The sequence below is a fragment of the Macaca fascicularis genome, chromosome 1 (genome assembly GCF_037993035.2).
Source record: "Macaca fascicularis isolate 582-1 chromosome 1, T2T-MFA8v1.1".
Classification (NCBI taxonomy): Eukaryota; Metazoa; Chordata; class Mammalia; order Primates; family Cercopithecidae; genus Macaca; species Macaca fascicularis.
Genome location: NC_088375.1, coordinates 231,789,561 through 231,812,594, shown reverse-complemented (window position 1 = coordinate 231,812,594; position 23,034 = coordinate 231,789,561). Strand labels below are relative to the sequence as shown.

The following is a 23,034-nucleotide window of genomic DNA, read 5'->3' as shown; positions in this document are numbered from 1 at the left end:
CTGGGGGGCGCGGCGGCAGGAGCGCGCGGGCGGAGAGGTGCGGGCGCCCTGGGACAACCAGCCGAGGACGCCTGGTGTTTGGACGGCCGCCCCCGCGCTGTCCCCCCTTGCGAGGCGTGTTGGCCTCCGCGGCCTCGCGAGGGACCGAGGGCGGCGGGTCCGAGTGCCGCCCGCCGGCCTGGGCAGTGGCGGAGCGCAGAGCTGGCGGCGCCTCCGCTGTTGTTTTTGAGCCGCGAAGCCCGAAGCAGCAGCCGTTGGGTGGGGGCGAAGGGGAGGAGGCGGGGGCCGGGAGGCCCGAGGGGGGCGGCGGGGCCCGGAGGGGCTTCGGAGGAGCCGGGTTCTGGCGCGCGAGCCCCGACGCCCCCTCCAGCGCCCCGCGGGGCGGGGACGGGGGCCGAGGGGAGAGTGCAGGAGAAAAGCGGGCCGGGGCGACTGGGAATGCAAAGCTTTTTAATTAGTAATAAAACGCTGTAAAATGGAGCAAAACCAGCCCGGACCCGCGTCCGAACTATCGGCGCGTGTGCCCCGAGATCCAAGGAAGTCGTGTGGAAACCCGCAGCCGCCGCCCCATCTTCGGCCCCGACTGGGGCGGGAGCAGCAGTGCGACGCGCCGCGACGCAGGGGCAGGGTGGGGGGATAGTCACCTCGCCTCCGGGGCCACCTGGGTCCTTTTAAAGTGTCCGGGGTGCGGGCCCCGGGCGGGAGCGCCGAGCACGGAATGTTTTCTTAAAGGGCCAGTTCCGAGCTGCGCTGAAAAGGGGGGGAGAGGGGGGAGAGATAAGTGAGACGAAGACCGAGAAGGCCGAGGAGAGCCCCCCAATCCCGCGCCGAGGCGGCGGCGGCGGCGGCGGCGGCGCGACGATGAGGATGATGAATACATTGCAAAGTTTTTTTGGCCCCGGCGAGGGGTGTCAGATTGAGTGCTCTGTGCGCATGTGCGAAGGTGTCCAAACTGACAATGCTGGGGAGATGAAGATAGTGTGTGGCTGCTTCTGGACTCAAGGAGGAGGAGAGAGATTCCGCGAGCCGACACCATGCGATCCAAGGCGAGGGCGAGGAAGCTAGCCAAAAGTAAGTCTCCCGCGCTCGGCCGCGCCGCGCCGCCGGGGCCCGGGCCGCCGGGCCGGGGCGCCCGGGCCAGGGGTGCGCGTCGGGGCGCGGCCGGCGCGCCCGCGGCTCCGGGCCCCCGGCTCGGCCGCGCGGCCCGGGGGGCTGCTCCGCCTCTCGCGCTCCGGGGCGACCGGGCTCGGCGCGGAGGCTCGGGGCGCCCGGGCCGCGCGCTCCCCGAAGGCGCCGGCCCCCTCCCCGCCGAACCCCCTCCCCCCCCACCAGTGTCAGGCGCTCGGGCCCGGGAACCCGAGGCGCGCGGTGGGGGCCGGGGAGGGGGGCGGAGGGGGAGGGCCGGGGGTGGAGGGGAGCGAAAAGTGAAAGTTAGCGAAAAGTTGACGAAAGGGGAGAGCAACTTTTTCCTCCCCGCTCGCTCTCTCCCTCTCTCTCTCCGAGTGGCTCTCAGTCCTGGTCAAATCATATTCCGGGCTTTTGAAATAGTGGGCGCTAGAGCACCGCCTTTGGCGTCCGCCAGCCGGGCGCAGAGGAGGGAGACCCCGAGCCGGGGAGGGGCGGAGGAGGGGGCGCGGGCCGGCGCCCACCCGGCTCCGCGGGCGCAGGGGCAGGGGTAGCAACGGCGGGACAGCCGCAGCCACTTGGGGAGCAAAATGGAGACTTTTGCCCGGGCTGGGAACTGTGGTCGTGAAGTTTATCCCCCGGCGGTGCCCCGCATGGTGGAGGGCGCTCCTCTGGGACGCCGGCAGCCTGCGCGGGCCGCCCGGGCGACCGTGCCTCCGACAGCAGGGTCCCTACCAGGCGACCTCCCGACCCACCGCTACCGCCCTCGGGCCCGCGCGGACCCCTCTGTACCCGCTTGCCTGGCACAGCCGGGCCCGGCGGGGACAGAGCTGCCCCGGCCAGACTGCCTGGTCCTCGGTCTTACTTTCTCTTTCGCTCCGTCTCGGCCGAGCCCCGGGCTCCGCGCGCCCCGCCTGCCGCCAGCCGGTCCTTGCCGCGGGCCGGTTGCTCCAGCCACCCGCGCCCTCGCCCGCCACTGCGCCTCCGAGCAGCCCGCGCGCACCCCGCAGCCCCGGCCGCCGGCGCCATCCGCGGTGAGGCCGGCGGGCAGGTGAGGACGGGCGGCGCCGCGGCCCGACCAGCGCGGCTCCCGCAGCCCCGCCGAAGCCCCGGCTGCAGCGAAGCGGCCAGTGCCGCGCGGAGCGGAATCGGCGCCGCCTGCTCCCGCCGCCCCCTCCTCTGCAGGCCGCCCGCCCGCCCACCCGCGGAAGAGGCGCCCGGGCCGCTCCCCTCGAGGTCCCCGCCCGACCCACGCCGTTCCGTTCGCGCCTCCAGGGCCAGGTCCCGCCAGGCCGGCCTCGCAGCTCCCGGGGCCGAGACCCCAAGCGTGAGCCGGGTGGGCGCGGGACTCTCGGAGGTTTTCCGAACTCCGCTCCCTCGGCTTGGGACCCGCCCGGCTAGTCCCAACAGCGGCCCGGCGGCCGTAGGCCCCGCGCTCTGTGCGCCAGGGAAAAGCAGCTCCCGAGTTATGCCGGACGCCCCTGCGCCCCGCCGTCAGCCGTTCCCGGCCCCTCGGTGAGGCGCCCCCTTCCCGCCGCGCTCTGCTGCCGGGTGCCCTTGGCCTCGGCCTCTCGTGACCTCTGACCCCTCTTGGTGCGAACAAGGCCAGGCGTTTCGCCGCCGACGCGAAGGGGCTGTCTGTGCGCGGCGTTGCGGACCCTCCGCGCGTGGGGTGTACGTGTGCGTGTTCGGGTTCGGTTCTGTGTGTGCACCGCGGGCCTGCTCAGAGTCGGGGCCACCGGGCTGCGTGTGGGCCACCAGGTCAGGCCCTAGCCCAGGATGGGCCCGAAGCTGGAGCGAAAAAGGGGAAAGCGGCCGCGCTGACGCCGGGGCCTTCGCTGCAAGCGAGAGGCGGACTCGGCGCACCCGCGCGGCCTCGGAAACTTCCAAGAGGCCCCGGCTCTCCGCTGGCTCCACCTCTGCCAGGTGGGGAAGATGGCCCGGGACCGGGTCCGCTCAAGACCAGAACTGGTGCCTGGCAGCCGTCTGGTGGCCTGGCCCGGAGGCCGGAGAGCCGGGCCCAGCGGGAGCGGCGAGCGCTGGCTTCCTTTTCCCGAGAGTCTTTAGTGAGGAAAAACCCCATGAGAGGTGATTGCAAGGCCTCAGCCCTCTGCCCACACTTGGCCGAGAGCTGGGAACCCCTCCTTCCGGGCTCCACAGCTGGGACCGCTTGTCCCCAGGCCCCCCAAGGTGGCTGAGGCAGGTTCGGGATCACACTGCCTGCCCTGAGCAAGGCAGGATCCGCTGAAGAATTTCATTTCATCAGGCGATATTTTAAGCAGATGTGGACTTCCCCAGGGACCACAGTCCATTACCCGAATCAAAGGCGGTAGGGCCAGCACTGCAGCCAGCAGGTCCTCCCCTCCCCACAATGCTGACCAGGTCAGGGGACTGTGGGGTGGGGCAGGGGCAAGGTCATGGTTACCAGGCTGGTATTCAGGCTGGGCACAGAACAGCCACCAGGCCAGTGGAGGCGACCCCATGACCCAGCGTTTTGGGGGCCACCGCCGAGTGTGCATCTGGAGGTGTAATCTCGTTTGTGTTTCCCTGGAGACGCCATTCCAAGCCTCCGTTCAGGTGGGTTGCTCCTCCGGGCTGGGTCTGGTGAAGGGCTGAATAGTGGCGGCTCTGGGGGTGACCTGTGCTCCCAGCTGAGCTTTCCAAGGACAGAGGTGGCCACTGGGGCACCCAAGCCGGGGCTGTGGCTGAGCTGACGGGAAACCTACAGCCTCCTCCACCTGAACCTGGGGGCCAGGAGCAGAGTGAGGACAGTTCAGGGACAGGGTCCCCCTACTGAAGCCAGGGCAGTAGGGCCGGTGGGGAAGGGGCCGCTGCGGCCCCACATCACAAACTCAACGCTTAACAAAAGCTTATTGTTTCTAGGGCTGTTGTGAGCCAGGTGGGCAGGTGGGGGGTTAGCACCACCAAGGTGCCCTCTGGACCACCATCCCCCTCACAGCACAGCTGGGGACCTCTGTGCAGGAGAAGGATGTGCCAGTCGGTGCCCCCATCAGAGCTGCTCCTTGAGGCCTGATCCCCACCTAGGTGGCAGACCCCATGTCCTAGACGCCACATACTCCAGGGCAGGGGGAGTGTCCTCTCCACAAGTGCCGTCTAGCCCCTGGGGTAGGGGAGCTGCGGCCCCCCTAGATGGGGACTGTGTGTGTCCTGCTTGTTTCTGAGGGTGATGTGTGTGGAAGGTGTGTTGGAGACAGGGTAGAGGTGAGCGGGGCTGGAGGCCCAACTCACAGCCTCTTTCCTTCTTCCTGCAGAAACAGGCCAGGCTGACTGGACCCTCCCCTCTCCCACCCTCCCTGGGGAAGTTGGCCTCTTCCACCAGTCCCCTCCCCGGAGCCAGGACGGCAGCCTTCCGTCTGGAGGCGGGTTAGGGCAGCAGCGCCAGGACGTCCGGCGGGAGTCCAGCCTCTTGCCCCGCTTCGGACGAAAACATAGAGGCTGCGGTGGAGGGGTGGAGTGCAGGGCTGGCCGCCAGGGCCTGGTGCCCCACGGCAGGGGGCTGTGTGTCGCCCACAGGCCCTCCCTGTGCCCCTGGCTTCACAGGTGTGCCATGGCTCGGAAGCTGGCAGGAGGGGGCTTGCCAAGCTGGCTTTGGAGCAACTGCTGGGTGGGCTCCTTGGGGACAGGCGCTGGCCATGCCCTAGGCTCGCCAACCACCAGACACCCACTGGGGGCGTCCTGCTTGTCCTGTGAGCGGCTCTTCCAGAGCAGGTGCTGGCCAGACCTCCTGGCCCCTCCTGGCCCCAAGGCTTCCTCCGCTCCCAAGCCGTCCTCTGGGCAGTGCGCAGAGCAGGGGACCAGGGCTGCCGTTTCTGCCGGGAGGCTGTGGGGGAAGGTGGCCCGGCAGCCAGGGGCTCCCCCCACCAGGCCCCTCAAGGGAGGCGAGGCTGGTGGCAGCTCGCTGGGACGCCGTGGGCCCGATTAGCCCCCTGTTTTATTCAATTAGGAGGCAATTAGGGATCCTTGGGGGGCTGGGGCTGGTAATTAAGGTGATGTATAATTAGAGTTTCAACAAAAATTATCCAGGATTAAAAATCTTTTGAATAATTTCGTTTAAAATTTTCAAATAGCGTTAAATACAATTTATCAGGTTTTGAATCAAACCCGTGTAACAAGTCTTGGAAGCTGCAGCTCCCGTCGCCGGCGCGGGAGGACCAGGAGCAGCTCCGGCGACTTGCCCGTGCGGGAAAGAAACTTCGCGAGCGAAGCCAGCTGGCTGGGGCCTCGCCGCGGTGCAGCGGCGGCCGCGGGCTCAGAATCGGGCCGCCGAGGGCTGCAGACGGCGCGGGCCGGGTCGGGGAGCGGGGCCTGGGAGACCCCTGGCCGGCTGGTGGTCTAGGCAGACTTCCCGCTCCCCGCGCACAAAGTCGCGGCCAATTACCGCGGAGCAGCGCCCGCGTCTACACAGCGCAGCCTGGCGCCCCGACCCTGGCCGGGCGGGAGCGGCTCTCTCCCCTTCTAGAGCCCCAGCTTGGACCCGAGGGTCCCCTCCTCCTGGCCTCCCTTGCGGAGGAGGGCAGCCTCCGCGTCCCCAACCGCCGACCCTCGACCTCGTGCGGGACACCGTGGGCGCCAGGCCCCTTTTTGCCTCGGTTCCCTGCGGCATCCCCGACCCGCGCCCCGAGAGACGCGGGAGCACGCGCCGCCTGAGCTTAAGTAGGGGCTGTAGGGAGAGGGAAGTGCAGAGAAACCGAGGCAGAGGGTGGGGATCCGGCTTTCGAGGGTAGACCTGCCTGCCCAGTCTGATCCGCAGCCTGGGCTCCTGCTGGGCAACCGCGGGAGACTGGCAGGGCTTCCTAGCGTACTTGGAAGACAGGACACCTCCTCCCTTCACTGACCCCGGGAAGACAGAGTGCAGAGGAGCAGGCACCACTTTTGGAAGTGAGAAATCCCAGGCGCAGAGAGGTGGAGTAACTCTTGGGAGGCCACACAGCAAATTGAGGGCTCCACTGAAATTCAGTGAAATGAAGACCTCCAGGGTTTCTTATGTAGCATTCCCCTCCCCCACAGAGCACTGCAGGCTGCTGCTAATTCCATAGGGTGTGCGTGTGTGTGTGTGTCAGGGTTTAAGCATTTTCTCAAGGCCAATGCTCAACTTGTAGCAGGTCTGTTCTTAAAAAGCAGGCAGGACGTCACACGCGTCCAGCGTGTAAGTGACCTCACACCTGTAGGCTGGATTCCTGCTTCGCAGGGTCTGGACTCCTGCTGGGCTCCATCCCCCACCGCTCCTGCCCCTGCTGTGGGTGTCCTGCCCCCAAAGGCAGGCACAGAGGAGCAGAAGCCTTGGTCAGGTGGCCTGGCCTGCGCCCTCCACACCCCCTCGCTCACTGCCTTAGGAGAAATGTAGGAGGTTCAGGTTGGTCCAGGAGGTGTAGGACCTGCCCCTTGCCACCCCTCAGATCTGGAGGCGAATAACCACCCCCACCCCCTCCCCCCTCCCTACCCCCATCTCAGCAATCAAGGGGAGGTGGAGCTGCTGCTGCCCTGTTGGTCTGAGCTACAGGGCAGAAAGGGATGGCAGCTGACGTCTCTGGTCCAGCCTGGCATGGGCCGTGACTCCTCAAGTCTGGGTGTCTCCTAGGCTGCAGCAGGGCCACGGTGGCCGTTCTGGGCCAGGAGTGCTCCCAAGCTTCGGTGGGCCCAGAGCAGGGGAGGGGTGGCCTCTTCCTGCTCTGACCACTTCACTCTTGGGCTTTTGCCATCAAATCCTCCACGGTCTGGAGGTGCCTGGGCTGGCCCGCCTGGCGGGCCTAGCCTGAGAGGCAGGAACAATGCCCTGAGGCCTGAAGACAGGAGTGCCGGCCCCTCCAAGACCATATTTGTTTAATAGTTAACATTTTGGACAAAAAAGGAGGGAAGTCAGATTCTGGTGAAGGTTTTGCTTATTTTATATCCACTATAACTATTTCTGTCCATGAAAATTGGCTTAATTATATCAATGGAATGTTTCTTTTTCAATTCTGTATGCAATTAGTCCATCTTGCCGGCTGCAATTTATTTTAATAAAAAAATAAACCAGTGGTGTGTTCAGTTCCTCGTCCCCTGGGGACAAATGCGATTGGTGTGTTTAATTTCATTAACTACAATGCGGCCTACTGGAAAAATGTATAAAATCAGCTTTATACAGCTTAAACACTGGCATTTGAAACAAATCATTATTGCATTAGCTGTCACACTGGTAATTCTAGAATCTAAGGAAAAAAATATATTATGGCTGTTTTTATAACCCTTTGCAAATGCACTGTTAAAATAATTTATAATCATTTTAAAACATGGCTGGGTCCTAGTGACTATTTCATCTCCTCTGAATAAGGCTCTGTGCCATCCCATGCGCATTTTCCGCGCTGATGGCGGTGCTGTTTCCAAGCCTGCACACGCACCTCTCAGGGCAGAGGCCGTGGAGCCTGTGTTGAAACGAACCCGGTGACAAGGAGTCACTTTTTCATTCTGGCCTGAACCCCGCTCTTCAGGCGGAGTAGTGGGTGCGGTGACAGGCTCATGTGCGATCCACCTCGGGCCAGAGGGGACCCCAGAGGCCAGAGGCTGCAGAACCCTCAGCAGCTGCTGCTCGCCATCCTCCTGGGGGAGGAGGAGTCACGCACCAGGCTTGACCGAGAGTGAGCCAAGCCCCCCACGCGTGGGGTGCCCACTTCAAATGTATAGAACCAGGAGCAGCCTCTGCTCTGCCCACCTCGAGGCCCTGCTTGGCAAAGCGGCTCTCTGAGCCCGCTGTGAGGAAACCCACCAGATCGACGGTCCTCTCGGGATAACAGGCTTCCCAGCACACTGTGCCGCTCCAGCCCATGCTCCGTCAAGCGTGGGTGTGCGAGGGGGTGTGTCCAAGCACGTGTGTGTGTGTCCAAGTGTGCGTGTGTGTTGCAATCCGTGTCTTTACTGCAGCCCTGGCCACATCTGCACTGACCGCTGGATGCAGGGAGGGTGCGGGATACATGCTCCCTGTCCAACTGGGGTGGACCTGGGGCTCTCAGAGCATCTGTTGGGGCCGGGAAGACGAGGGAAGGGTTTGCTTTTCCTGCTTCTGAGATGTGCTCTGAGGAGGCTGAGTTGTGCCACAGACGCCCTTGCTAGTGGCCGCCGGCTGGTCCCCCGCGTGGAGTGGCTCAGGGAAGGTGTCTGGGTGTGCAGGAGCAGGGACACATGGGCTCAGCTTCTGTCTGCTCCCAGCATCTCTGGGCAGAAGCAGTGGAGCCCGGGGCTTCTCCGAGGGTGTCTGTCTCCTTCCTCGCCCACAGGTAGTGCCAGGGGGGCATTAACAGGAAGGAAAGGGCTCAGGTGACTTAGCTGGAGGCCAGGGGCCAGGGCTGGCTTCCCTTAGGTGTGCAGAGGAGTTAGCTGGAGGCCGGGGCCAGGGCTGCCTTCCCTTGGGTGTGCGGAGCAGAGGATTTCCAGGCTTTACGGGTGCTTCTTAGGTAATTCCCAGAAACCTGCTCGGTTTGCTTGGGCACATTAAGGACTATTCCCTGTCCCTCCTCCTTAGCCTTTCGACTTACCTTGATGGATTTACTTAGGTTTGGTTTTCTCCTCTGATACCAAATGTGTATTCTATAAGGAACTTCAGCTTGGGGTGATGGTGGGTGTTTTGTGGGGGGACACAGGAACTCCACAGAGCACACATCTCTGGGTCTGAAGCCCCTTCTTGCTTCTCAGAGGGGCTGGTCTGCATCTTGGCTGGCTCTCCCCAAACCTGTGGCTCTGGGGCCAGTTCCCGTTGAAGTGGCCCCCCACAGGGCAGGTCTCCAGGCCTGCAGTTTGCTTTCCGTGGGGTGTGCTGCGGAATGGGGAAATCAGTAGCTTTGTCTCCTTTCCCACTTTAGAAGAATCACAAAGCTGAATGTTTGGGGCAAATATGAAGTCCTGGTCCATGGGCCTCCTGGAGGCTGCTGGCGAGGTCTCCCGTGGGGCCTGGCCCTGTCCCATGACACAGGCCCAGGAGTGTCCCACATCAGCCCCAGAAACCCAGGCTCTGTTCGCCCCAACTCTGCATCGTGTGCGTGTCCTGCTCTCCCAGGGTCCCCAGCCCCATGCTGGCCTGGGTTTGCTGCTGGCCCCCTCCCTCATTGCTGCTGGACTCTCCCCTTTGTGAAACCAGGTAAAGGTGAGGACACTTTGGACAATAAAAGTGAGTTTGAACTTGGTTGAAGAAGTGCGGCCGTGTCTGCACGTGTGTGAACCGGTTCCTCCAGCAGGGGTGTCTGCACAGAAGGATCTGGAAGGTCCACCAGGGTATTTAGTGCGTGCTTTTTCCTGGACGTCGGGGTCCCAGAGCCAGGCTGGGGTGCTTCACAATGTCTCCTCCAATCAGCCAGGCGGCCAGCTGGGGAGCTTCGTTTTTGTCTCCTTGGTCTGTTTGGGAAGCTGACTGGTCAGTCCTCAGCCCCAGCCTGTGTGTGTGTTGTGGGGGGTGGGTGTGCAGGCTGCAGGGGCTCACAGGCCAGGCCCGGTGCGTGGACCACCAGTACTGCGGCATCGCTGTAGGCAGGGCCCGGACCACATGATAAAGCCAAACCACACGGGGGTCTTCCCTAGGCTGCAGCAGAAGAACCGCTCTGACTCCTGCCTTATAGCTCAGCCCTGAAATAAAACATGCAATGATTATTAGCTGCTCATTTCAAACTAGGAGGCGCAGGTGCCGGAATCTGTTCTGGCCCCTGCCACATGCAGTGGGTGCCTCCCCCGTCCCCACCGCCTCCCCACAGTCGGCCTCCCTGGGTCTCCTCCGTCCTTGCCTCTGTCCTGGGGTGGAAACAGCTGTTGGCACGTGCCACTTTTTTTCTTATCAGAGGCCTCCTAGTTCTTGCAGGGGGCTTGGGGCTTCTGCAAGTTCCATTCCCATCCGTCCGCTCATCTTTCCTGGTGCCAAGCATAGTGTGGTGGGATTCCTGTGCGCCGGGCTCTGAGACCTGCATGTCAGGGGGCAGAGGACCTCTCCAGCTGCAGGATGCATGCTTGGGGCCCACCTGGAGGGAGACAGGGTCCCTGAGCTCTGGGTGGTACAGGCTGCCTCCCGCTGTGGCAAGTCAGGGGCTCAGCAGCTCCACAGCAGGCTCTGTGTCCTCACTGGGGAGTGAGTGGTCCCTCGCCTGGGGGTCCGGACCATGGTGTTCTAAGATGGCAGGAAAGCCAGAATCCGACCAACAGCTCACCCCAATCCCCGCCGCTGGAGACACGAGGCTCAGGGCCTCCTCTCTGCAGTGGCGCGGTGATACCCGTTCCCAGTCCTGTTTCACATTTGAAAGGCCCAGAAGAGAGGGAGGGAGGCTGCCAGAGAGGAGGGTTATGTAATTTTCTTTGCTGCCATGAGCCTCTGTCTCTCTCTCTCTTTAATTCGGTAGTTCAAATGAAATTCGTTTCTCTAGTACCTGTGGCAGGCAGGACGCCGCCAAGGTTTTAGCGGAGGGAGGAAATGATGAGGTGCATGCGTGAGGAACGGGCTCTAATGTGACAGGGAGCTCTTGCCCGTGACATGGTTGAATCCTGTATCTGATCTAGACCTGGCGGCCGATAGTACGGCAGCTGTGGATTTCCATAACAGACTCCGCCATGGCTCCTGTAGCTGGGTCTCCCAGGGAAAGGGGAACGCGTTGAAAAATGCCCAGACATTTCTCTCTGCCCAACGGGCTGTAACAGCCTCGTCAGAGAGGCTGGTCACATCAGTCCGTAAAACATTTAAACAAAGACCAAAAGTGACTCTCACCGGAGGAGCCCAAATGGTGACCGCAGGGTGGCCGCGGTGGTCCCCGGGCAAACAGGAAGTCGGCGTGACTGTCTCTGACGGCTCTGGGCATTAATCCTCATTTTACCCCCTGCTGCCCACCGCTTCCCTGGTGGAGCCACGTCCCGGAATCTCCGCTGCTGCCCGGGCCTGTTTGGCCTCAGACTATGCTCCCGAGTGAAGGCCGTGATAGGGAGGAGAGGTCTTGGCTATGTCAGCATCTCTCGGCAGTGCTGGCCTGAGAGCCCCTTCCAGCCCCTTCCAGCCCCACATCAGAGGGTCTGCTGTCATCCCTCTCCCGCGTGCCGCCCTGCTGGCCCAGCCCCTGTGTGTGCACAGGGCTCCTTCGGGGTGCGGTTGCAGGGCTGTCAGGGGGATTGCCCCAAGGTCCGTGGGTCCCTTTCGGAGGGAAGCCTGTAACGCAGAGAGTATCTATTGACTTGGTGAAAATACTGCTGCTTTAGGCAGCAAGCCGCATGGAGCGGCCTGGCCTGAGGGACGTGCCACAGGAGCTGGCTCCCTGGGAGATTTCTGGCCTTCCTTGCGGGTGACCCGCAGGCTCTTATTCCTGGAAAAGCCGATGCGTTTCTGAACTACTTGAAAACCAGAGGGCGTTTTCTTGGCCAGAGCTGACACTGCTTCAGGGAGAAGTGGCCCCTCACATACCCCTTCATCTGGCTGGCATGTTGAGATTGTCTCCAGGGAGCGTGCGGACGTGTGTGTGCTCTGTCTGTCCACAACACACACACCTGCAGGCAAGTGTGCTTCTGAGGTCGGCCCGAGAGGGCCCGCCAAGCTACTCTGTTTCTGTTGATCAGCGACATCGCACGGCTCCCTGCCCTCTTGCACCTTGAAAGAGCCACTTGCCTCGGCTGCACCTTGGTCCTTAGCCCTCCACGGCGCCAGAGTTGGTTGCCTCAGCAGCTCGTGCGCACCCGGCCCAAAGCTGTTCTGCAGCTGGTCACTGTGGGAGAAGAGACTGGAAAAGTTCAAAGGTGGAGAGGCAGCAGCAATCTGGAGCACTTTTCTGAACGCTGTAACCCCTGAGAAGAAACAAAGAGGAAACGAGGCTGTTTAGATAATCCCGGGCCCTGGTGCTTGCATTTAGAAAAATTAGGCCCTCTTGAAAAATTACAGAATTATGCTGCCAGTGTCAGGTTCCCAGATAATGATGTGTCTGTGTGTGAAAATATTAAATTGCAATAACACGCCGTGCGAGTGCCTCTCTGAATGGGGTATTCAGTTCCCAGCCCAGGCTGAGCGTACAGCGAGTGACTGACAGAATACAAATGGTGCCACGAAGCACCGGGGATTTACGGCCGACCCGCGCTTTCCGATCGGTTTCTCTACCCCGGCCCATCCAGCCATCCTTTTCTTTAATGAAACAGCCCGACAATGTGGCTAATTATTTATTTATCACATTAGCAGGAAGAAAAGCTATCAGAGACAGATCAATTTTTCCCTGGAAGTGATTTGACATGACTTTAAAAATAAGATCTACTAAGATATGCTGAGCGGTGTCCTCTGAAACCCCAAATTTTGTTTCATCAACTCGGCTGACAATCCATTTTGCAAAAACGGGAGGCCCGGGCCCCTAAGCCTGCAGCCTGAGAAAAAGCAAACTTGAGCAAGGCCAGCTTGCTCTCCCCTCGGACCGGGCAACTGCTCCTGGATTTCTGTTCTGAGGAACATGTTGGGCAGCTTCTTCCGGGCCAGGGAAATCTGAGCAGCCGCAAGCGAATCTGGGACGATGGCAGATTGTTAATATCTCAGAGCCCCGGAGACTCGGCGTCTCTGACCGTGAGCCTGCGTGAGCAGCGGAATCCGGCCCGAGCACCCAGTGCTTCCTGGAGAGTGTGTGTGCCTGAGAGTGTGTGTGCGTGGAGCGGGTGGCCGGCCGGGGGGGTGTGCACATTCCGCCGAGTGTCCTCATGAACAAAAGGCCTAAAAAAAAAAAGCAGAGAGTAAGGGAGCTCAGAGAATCGGGGGGCAGATAGCATGGCCACGAGGGGCTCTCTGGTTTCACGGCTGGGAATCGGAGCCTCAGGGCGGAGGCCCCGGAGTCTTAACTTTCCCTCCGTCGGAGGTGTTAGTCTTACCTTCCCGAGGTTAGATAAAGCCGCTAAAAGCCGCTGTTTGTTATTGAATCTCATCTGCTAATTACGGCGGCGGGACTTGGGTTCGAGGCCCCTCGCAGCTGCACCCCGAGTCCCCTGTGCTGGCGGCTGATAAGGGGTCATTCTGTGCTCTTTCCAGAGCGTTTTAGGTTGCGTCCGCTCCTGACAGGTGACCCTCGTTCAAAGGGAACGAGGGGCTGGTGGCCACAGTGGGCGTGAGAGGCCCATTCCTGCAGCCTGGCCCCGCCGGCCCCTGGAGAGACTCCTCGTTTTCCCACCAGACCGAGCGTGGCCGTGTGAGGAGCAGGGCTGAGGTGGGGAGAGTGCCGTCTTGCATTTTCTGACAGTCCCCAGCTCTCTCTCTGCTGGACCTCCTGGCCATACAGCTGCTTCCCACCCCCCGGGTGTCGGTCACTAGAGAGCGGGTAGAGCCTGGCCACAGGGCACATGGGAGACCCCCATGGAAGGCCCGTGTCGGGGGCCAGGGAGACCACCTCCTCGCTGCCCTGGCTAAACACCAGCTTTGCAAAAGCAAGACCCTGCCAGCCCTGCTCCCCTGACAGACCCAGAGGCAGAGGCCTTCAGAGCCAGCGACAGGATGGGCAGATGAAGCCACGGTGCCCCAAGGTAGCTGTGAAGCCCCCGTGAGCACTGCCCTAAGCCCTGCAACCCTGACATGTGGAGGCTTCTGAAATTCCCTTGATGCCTCAAAGTTGAGCGCCGCCAGCCTCCAGCCTCAGAGACGGCGCCTGGCTTTCACTTCCCAAACCAACCGAGGCTCCACCACGTTCGATGACCTTGGACCCAACCACAGGAACTTGATGGGCAGGCGGCTGGCCCGGGGGCTCTGGTGTGACCAGGAAGGTGGGAGGCCTCCGCGGCCAGGCCCTCTGTGGTCAGGTCCTGTGCAGTCTGGCCCTGTGTGGTCTTCCTTGAGGGGACATTTTCTGTTCCTTGGGTTCTGCAGGACCAGGCAGGAGGCCCTGTGGGTCCAGGAGGGCGCCTTGGGGCCTGCCTGGCCAGTGTCAGAGGGGTCATGGCCTACCTGCAATTGGACCATTGTCCCCCGCTGTGGCCACAGGATGGGGACGGGAGAGTGGCCACTCGTGGGAAACCCAGGGTGAGAGGCCTCGCCCTCCAGGGTCTGGGGACCATTCCCAAGGAAGCCCTGAGCTGGGCTGAGTGGGGTTCAGTTTTCAGAGATGGGGTTCTGGGGAAACCTCCTTCGCCCCGGCCAGAGCTCCGAGGGTCACTCCTAGACTCCCTCGCTGGCGTCCATGCCTCGGCTGGGTCAGGACAGAGCCAGGGTCGGGGGCCAATGCCCAGCAACCCCCTCCCCCAGGACCTGGAGCTGAGCCTGGGGAGCTGGAGGCACTCTCTGGCTGCAGCAAGTAGATGTAGGGGTGCGTTTCATCTCAGCTGCCCCAGGGCCGAGCTGGAGCACTGGCCTTTGCCCACTTTGTGCGGAGTCCAGCGGGGGGCCTGGGGGAAGGGTGAGAGTGGAGAGCGATGGGGCCGGTGCCTGGGTGCTGCGTGGGAGTGAGTACCTGTGGTCCCTGGGGCTGTGGCCGCTGCCTTCTCTTTCCCCTCATCTAGGGCAGGATGCTTGGCCCTCTTGACGCTTCTGGACGGGGCAGATGAAACACAGAGGAAGAGGTGGGGGCACTGGAGACCAAGCCCCCCTGCCGGGACAGTGCACCCGGAATGCTCGCCTGTGGCTGTGATTATTGCTATTATTGTCCTTAGGATCCAGGCAGTCAGGAGCTATTTTGGGGTTTCTGGAACTTTCACTGGCCAAAGACAGGCTTGTGTGTGTGAGAGCAGAGCTGGGCAGGCTCCTCTGGATGCGGCCTCCAGATTAAACATCTCGGCCGAGACCATTGGATGAGCGGAGTGCCAATGGCTAGGAGACGCACGGGTTGGGCCTTCTGGCTACGCCCCACGGAGCAGCAACCTGGCGGCTGGGCCCCTGGAACAGCTCATCCCTCCCCATCACAACCCTGTCCTGGAGTGGGTGGCACGCTCATTGCAAGGCAGTGCAGCCTTCTGGGCTGGGCCTGGTGCTGGCGGGGCCTGCTGTGTGCCAGGCGGGCAGATCGTCCAGGGGCTGACCTGGAAGCTGTGCTGCGTTTATGGCCCGGGGAGACACCGTTCTAGGATTGGGGGTTTCACTCACAGCCTGGGCTTCTTCACTGTTTCCTTGAAGAGGAGAACCAAGGAATGTCACCAGCCTGCTGCTGAGGGGTACCCTCAGGTCAGGACACAGCGCCCGCTCAGGCGGGGAGGTGGGCGTCAGCTCCGTGCTGGGTGGGGAGGGGCTTTTGAGCTGGATCCTGCTCTTGGGGGTTTCCTGTTAGTTTTGTTCCGGGGGGTTGGGGGTAGTGTTTATCAGAGTGGCAGTTGCCACAGCTGAGAGGGGAAGAGCTGTTCCTCCCCACCCTGCCATTATCCACCTGACGTTCCGACTGCTGAGATTGTGTCTGTGATGTCATTGAGGGGACACCCTTTGGACTTGCCCAGGGAACTGCAGGAGACGGGGCTTCACGGTAATCAGCGCATCGTGCCCACACACGCACGCACATGCAAGCACACATACGTGGAGCACGTGGATGACACAGCACGTGGATGACACGTGGTTGACTCCATGAGCCAGACTGGTTTCACTGTGGAGACTTATGCAGAGATCAGATCGGGAGACCCTGTTCGCGAGAGAAGAGAACAGGACCCTTGTTTGGAGAGATGTCCCTGGGTCTTGGCAGCCCCACAAACTTGTGTAGGGAGGGAGGGGAGAGCTGGCTTGGGACGACCGAATCCCAGCGCCGCAGGCTCCCTGGAGGAGAAAGGGCCTTGGTGTCTGCTGGGCCAGAATGCAGGCCTTTCACTCCTCTCCTTGCCTGGGACTGAGGTCCTGGCGGGCCCTGGGGCATCTGGGGGCCTGTTCCCTTCAGGTGGGGCAGGTCAGGCTTGAGCCCCCTGGATCTGGTGTCAGGCAGACCCAGAGGCAGGGCACAGGGGCCGCCTCTGGCCCTTTCAAAGGGACATTCGATCTGAAGCGTGGGGCCCAGTAAGAAGATTCCAGGGAACACAGTGCTGACGGGGCCGAAAGCGCTCGGCGGCCATAGAGAACCTCTCTACAGTCCTTGCTCTGGCACGAGGCCCTTTGTGGGATTATCTGCCCCCCTGGGAGGCATGGAATGCTGGGGGCGAGGGGCCACAGCAATATCGAGCTCGCACGGGCCCCCGATAAAGCGGCTGCTTGCTGCAATTGCTCTGTCGCCGAAATTCGAGGTGCAGCCCCAGAGTGGAGGCCGCTGTCCCCAGACATTTGAGCCAGGGAGGCACCGTCCATTCTGCACTTGTCCTTGAGAATTTGAGTCGAGGCCACATCTGCCAATGCTTATACCTAAGGCTCCCACCCGCTTCAAAAAACAAAGTGGGGCAGAAAAACATCCAGAGGGGCCCGGGCAGCATCTTCCCTCCCAGCCTCACTGTTCTCGGGTGTCACCCTTGGATCACAAATGCTGAGCCCTGTAGGCTGTCGGGGGGCAGGCCAGGGAAGGGATTCTTTGGGCCAGTAGCTCCCGGGTGCCCACCTGGGGCTGGAGTTGGGCCGCCTGTGGGTCCAGGGCAGCTGCCAGGAGCGGAGCTCAGCTGCACACCCTGCGGCAGGTGTTGCAGGCAGGTGGGTGCTTGGGGTTTGTTTCCAGCAGCTGGGATGGTTTCTGCCCAGCATCCAGCCCCTTTTCCTGCACCCCTTGGTCCCCAGTCGCACCCATCTGGGTCAGTGGGCAGCCTAGGCAGAGAATGGGTACTTCCCACTGCCCCAGGCTGGTGCCCAGGACCTACCCTGACCTAGAACGGTTGTGCAGGTGGAATCTGGACACCACCATGGGCAGGGGCAGCGCAGCCTCGGGAAGACCTGCCTGGCCAAGGCCTATGAAGCCTGGGTGTGTGCTGGGAGGGTCTCAGAGTCTCCTAGAGCCACGGCTATGGGGGCCTTCGCCTTGCTGGGCTAGGATCATTCCACAGCCAAGAACCAAGGTGCGGCTCGATACTCGGCAGGACCTGGGGACTATAGAGGCTCCGAGTTCCCTCACTGAACAAGCTGCGAACTGCTGGGACCTGACCCTGGGCAGCAGGGCCCCCCAGGGCTCCCCATTCTGGTGGCGTCTGCCCTCTTGATCTGGCTGGTAGTGGACAGGGCAGGCTTTGGCTCAGGCCGACTTGGATCGAATCCTGGCACCCACTCTTCAAAAGTTGAGTGACCCTGGCTCCTCCCGGGCCTCTCTGAGCCCAGTGTGCCCATCTGCTGAGTGGGGTGATCCATCCTTGTGGGGCTGTGGTGTCATAAAGAACAGGTGGTCCCTTGAGGACCCCCAGCATCCTGCCCATGTGTGTGTCCTCCTGGAGGCCACGGAAGGGCTGCACTCGGGGTGGCCGTGCCAGGTCTCTTCCTGCGACCTGAGTTGACCTTCTGGGACACAGGGCCAGCAGGCAGCAGGCAGCCCTCGGCCAGGACTGCCTCCCACCAGACCTTCAGGGCCCCAGCTGGGCACAGCTGTGGGAGCCCCACCCAGGTCTTGTCTCCCCAGAGCTGCTTGGGGTCCAGCAGGGTGCCCGGCCCTGAGAGTTGGTGCCCCTCTCATGTGGGTTCACATTGACAGAGGGGAGGGACAGGGTCTGCACCTGACCCCATGCCCTGGTCTGGGCCATAGGCCGGGCACCTTCCTTTGGCCTAAGTCAGTCTCAGAATGCGTACACAGCTGCAGGCACACAGATCTCTGTTGAAGGTCACCATGGCCTGGGGCGGCTGGATGCTGGTCTCCTGTAAGGCCCCAGTTTGTCTATACACTCCAGATCCCTCTTCTTAGGGCAGGACAGATGGGGAACCTGAGGTTGCTTAGGGTGAACTCGTGAGTGCATGAGGCCTTAAAAGCCATAAGGCGCTTGGCTGGCTATGACAGCCAGGGTGGCTGGGCCTGGCTCTGCCCTGGTCGTACCTGCTCTGACCCCCAGGCTCAGTGTCCTCTCGGCCTGCAGTTTCTGTTGCAGGCCAAGGTTCTCTGCCCCCTTGTGATGGGCTCTGAGTTTCTTGGTCAGGAAAGCTGCCACGGGCGCTGCCCGCATGCCCACCCTCAGAGCCTGTGCTGGAAAACGCCCGAGGGGTGGGTGCAGGGTCCTCCCTCTGCTCCCGGCCTCCTCCTGCTGGGCTGCCTTTTCATCGGGATGTCTGCTGGTCCTGTCTGGAAGCAGAAGGGCTGGGAAGGGAGACCAGGGCTCCTCTCCCCCAGCTGCAGCGGCCAGACCCAGGCCCGGCCACTGACGTCCTCCCCCGGAGAGTTTTTGGGTGGAGATTTTCCCAAGTTACTCCGCTGCTTCCTTTCGGAGCTAACGAGTGGTTCTTGGCGTCGTCTGCCGGGGCTTGCCGTCTTCATTTCTTTATTTTTTTTATGGAGCATGCCGTTAATTAGGCAAAAGATCTGCAGAAATGCGCTCGCGCCTGGAGATTTCAGTGAAAAATGAGAAGTCTTCTGAAATTTCCAGTAGTGAAGCAATTAAGCGATGGAATTCCGCAATCTAAACATGGTATCACTCACCTCCAATGAAAGTTAGAAAAAGAAAAGAAAGAGTGAAAAAGAAAAAAAGGAAAGAGAAAGGCTGAAGTCCAAGTGACCAAAGTTCTCAGGCCAACACCGACATGCTCGTAGTTCATATGGAAACTCTGCAGGTGCTGCCGGAGACCGTCTTGGGAGCGCCTGTTCCTTTGGAGGTGAAGGGTTAACGTGAGGATTCTTTCAGAAGAGGAGGCCTCACCATGTGCTTGTCAGCCCCACCTGAGACCAGCCCCACCTGTGACCAGCCCCACCTGTGACCAGCCCCACCTGAGACCAGCCCCACCTGAGACCAGCCCCACCTGTGACCAGCCCCACCTGAGACCAGCGCCACCTGTGACCAGCCCCACTGAGACCAGCCCCACCTGTGACCAGCCCCACCTGAGACCAGCCCCACCTGTGACCAGCCCCACCTGAGACCAGCGCCACCTGTGACCAGCCCCACCTGAGACCAGCCCCACCTGAGACCAGCCCCACCTGTGACCAGCCCCACCTGAGACCAGCCCCACCTGTGACCAGCCCCACCTGAGACCAGCCCCACCTGAGACCAGCCCCACCTGTGAGCCAGCGCCACCTGTGACCAGCCCCACCTGAGACCAGCCCCACCTGAGACCAGCCCCACCTGTGAGCCAGCCAGGGCCTCCCACCTTCACATCCCTTCTACAGCAGCAAGAGACCCTGTGATCTCAGCACCCAGTGCACCCCAGAGCATGGGCCAAGGAACGTGAGAGCAGGTGGGCAGTAGTCCTGGACATCCCCCTCTGGATCGGCTGGCAGGAAGTTGCTCCTGCCTTGAGGTCAGGTTAGGTTAGGGTCCTTCCTTGCCTGTGGTGGGCTGCCCAGCCCTAAAAGAGGAAATTCACATTTTCTGGGTCTGTTGGGGGTAGTTTTTAGATCACAGGAGGAGATTGAAACCAACTTTGATTTCCTTATCTGCAGATGCATTCTTAGTCAAAAATGCCCAATGCACCCTGTTTCCTTGGACATGACCAAGGAATGCCGTGTCCAGATGATCAATCCAGGGTTGGCCAGTGGTCCTCATGATGGCTGGAATCACTCTTTTCAAAAATCCCATCTTGAGTGTCTCTGCCAGTACCATATCGTTTCCATTTTTACTCTTCTTTTTTTAACCACCTTGAGATGCCTTTGGACGACGAGTCTCTGGTTATTGACAAATCAATTTTCCAGGGAGGCGCGTTTCTGTTTGTGCTCTGGGGTCTGGCCTCCTGTTTGTGGTTGAGCAAAGATTACACTACATTTCTCAGTGAGCTGTTTCCCTCCGTCCCCTGAGACGCCCCTGCTCTTTGGCCCTGGTGCCGCCGGCTTCTTGCCCTCCTTATTTCACTGCTGTTTCTCTCACCTTCTAAAGTCAGCCAGCAGCCCGGTGGAGATTTATGAGGCCTAAACTTCCAACAGGATTGTCTATTTTCTACATTCTCCCTGTGCTGCTCCGTTGCCTGACCTCCGCCACTGCTGCCAGTGCAGCTTGCACACACAGGAGTTTTGTTTGGCTGAGAAATCTCCTCGTCGAGGACGTGGGCAGGACTCTGGAGTTGCAGTTACATTCAGTCAGGGAGCTGGGGGCCGAAGTCACTGGGCACAGTCTAGAAAGCAATAAAAACAAAACAAAACAAAACAAAACCACCTTTCCCTTCTGTTGCATTCAACCAGAGAGCTGGGGGCTCAAGTCACTGAGAACAATCCAGAAACCAGTAACAACCCCTCCCCTCCAGCAAGCTTTCCCACAGAGTGCTCTTATGTATTTGAATAAACTTAAAGCTGGACCCTTGGCTACGCTGGGTGGAGAGGAATGAGACACATTTCCAGAACTTTCTCCATGTTCTGGCCCCACCCCGACCCTTCCTCTGGATAAGGACGGACCAAGGGATGTTTTTGTCTGGAAGAGGCGGAGGATCTGCTCAGTGACACCTGCACGCTGGTTCCCAGGTTCCCAAGCCCTGGGCCACTCACTAGGGCTTCGAGGCTGTGGCTGGACCTTCCCAACCCCTCCTATCTCCTGCCTTTCCCTGATTGGAGTGAGACCAGTTTCTAGTTTAGACCCAGGCCCACTTCACAAGGACCCCTCTCCACACAAGTGCTGGGAGATGCAGGGATTCTTTTATTATTATTTTATTTATTTATTTATTTATTTTTTGGAGACGGGGTCTTGCTGTGTCACCCAGGGTGGAGTGCAATGGCGTGATCTCGGCTCACTGCAACCTCTGCCTCCTGGGTTCAAGCGATTCTCCTACCTCAGTCTCCTGAGAAGCTGGGATTACAGGTGCGCGCCACCACGCCCGGCTAATTTTTGTATTTTTAGTAGAGACGGGGTTTCACCATGTTGGCCAGGCTGGTCTTGAACGCCTGACCTCAGGTGATCCCCCGCCTCGGCCTGCCAAAGTGCTGGGATTACAGGCATGAGCCATCATGTCAGTCCGAGATGCAGGGATTCTAAGGGCTGCCTGGTACCTGGTCCCTTGTCACCCCACCTGTCCTCAGCGGTGAGGGTGTTTGCAGGCCTGGGCCCCTCCCACTCGATGTTTGGATGGAGGTCATGCCTGCACCAGCCTCGGCCCCTGCCTGGAGAAAGGGTGTAGACCCCGAAACTCCTTGCACCCAACCCCTGCACAATGGGGACAGCTGGTAGCCCAGGCGGAACCTCGATTCTGAGGGGTGTGGGGATCCCCAGGACCCACCCCACACCGGGGCTGTGGCCACGTGCACCGTAGGACCATAGCTGCTTGCACCTGGCTGCACCCTCTGTGATCTGGGAACTCGGAGCTGAGGGAGGCAGTGTGAGCTGGTTCTCAGGAGGCGGAAGCGGGTGGAAACTTCTCAGAGCACAGTAGCCTGTCAGCCTTCCCATGTGGGGAAAATAAAACCCCCACCAAGCATCTCCAGGCCAGAAAACCAAGACTGTTCATTCCGGCCTTTCTACAACAGCGTTTCCTAATTTAAACAGAAATGCACCTGCTGGCCTGGGGCTCCCCGCGTGGCTCGCTCTGGGACAGCGGCCACTGCTCAGGAAGTGCAGCGAGCCTCTGGTCTGGCGTTGTCGAATTCCCCTGGTCATTGCGTCTCCTCCGGGCTGAGCCTGATCCAGGATATTTGTCCCGAGGCCGGGTCTCCCACCCCCACCAGGGATGCTCCATTTGATTTCCTGAAAATAGGAACACCAAGCTGGTGACTCGCTCCAACTTCCTCCGGCCGACCGACGCCAGCTACAGAGAAAGCTCCTTGGAACCACTATGTCCCAGCGTCTAAAATCCACTCATTCATTCACTCATTCATTCATTCCTGCCGCACTTCCATGGCTTTTTATGGGTGGCCCCTACTCTGCATCTCCCAAAGTTCCAAGAAGCTCTATTCCAGCCTCGTACTTGCTCATAGCTTCACCTGACAAATAAGATATAACCTCCCCGCAAAGTAGACTGCCATTCAAAGGCAAACCAACCCCGCAGCCAGGATGGCCCCGTGTGCTCATTCGTGCCATGGGGACTGGAGAAGAGAATGCCAGCAAGCTCCCTGGTGCCCAGATGTGCCCTGAACGCTACCGCGGAGCTGGTCCCCCACAGGACATGGAGCGTCCAGACCTGGCCCGGGACTGCCCAGCAGACGGGGCTTGACACTGAGGGCTGTGACTGCCGCTTTCCCGAGGCGCTGCCGTCCGCTTCCGAGGGAGTCCAGCTGGGGGACTCAGGCACCGGAGCTGGCCCAGTGAGAAACACCACATGCCCCCGAGGCTGGGTGGGGATTGGTGACTGCCGTTGGGCAGGCCTGGTGGAGCTCCTCTGAGCCTGTGCACACAGGCCGGGCACCTGGCTCCCACGAAACGTGGACATTCCTCAGGCAGCCAGTGGCTGTTTTCACCCAAATGGAGGCAAAGGCCGGGCTTCTTGTGCTCTCTCCAGGTGCGGGTCCCCACGAAGAGGCAGATTGCACGCCCACGCCCAAGGGCTTCTCACCTGACTCTGTCCCTGGGCAGACTCGGACACACAGCCTGGATACTCCCCAGTCTGACACCAACAGGTCACGTCAGAACCCCAAAGCCTCTGACTTTGAACTTGGCTGCACCACTGCCTGAGCCCAGATTGAAAGGGGCCGGGTCTTTGCCTGGGCACCGGCCCCTGAAGGCCATACTGGCCATCTAATTTAGGTTCCCAGAAGCAGCAGCTGACACTCCTGCTGGGCGGGAGACAGGACCCTCAGGCTCCGAGCCGAAAGCAGAATCTCCAGGACCTGCTTCAGAGGCGCACAGGCCTGGGTGTCCTTGCGTGTGATCTATGGGAAGCCACGAACGAGAAGCAGACAGCCCCCGGGGCTCCAGGGTCTGGCTCAGGAAAGTCACGTTTCTCCCCACAAGTCTGCCCGGAGACCTCACCTGCCGACTCTCCCTGCAACCCCAAGCTCTGGCTCTGGACGGGGCTTC

The 23,034-nt window shown here is 61.0% G+C and overlaps 1 protein-coding gene and 1 long non-coding RNA gene across 10 annotated transcripts in view; both read left to right on the top strand.

The window, feature by feature from the left end:
- Nucleotides 1-977: 977 nt before the first annotated feature.
- PRDM16 (PR/SET domain 16) overlaps nt 978-23,034 on the top strand; it is a 366,115-nt gene continuing 344,058 nt past the window's right edge. For all 9 annotated transcript variants that reach the window (XM_074022537.1, XM_065530880.2, XM_074022501.1 and 6 more), the window contains exon 1: nt 978-1,071. In XM_074022537.1, the coding sequence (XP_073878638.1) occupies nt 1,035-1,071 (37 nt within the window). In that variant the 5' untranslated portion in view covers nt 978-1,034. The remainder of the gene's footprint in view (nt 1,072-23,034) is intronic.
- Nucleotides 3,429-7,201, top strand: LOC141409042 (uncharacterized). Its single transcript, XR_012427203.1, has 2 exons — nt 3,429-3,702; nt 4,398-7,201. It is a non-coding gene; the product is annotated as an uncharacterized lncRNA (long non-coding RNA).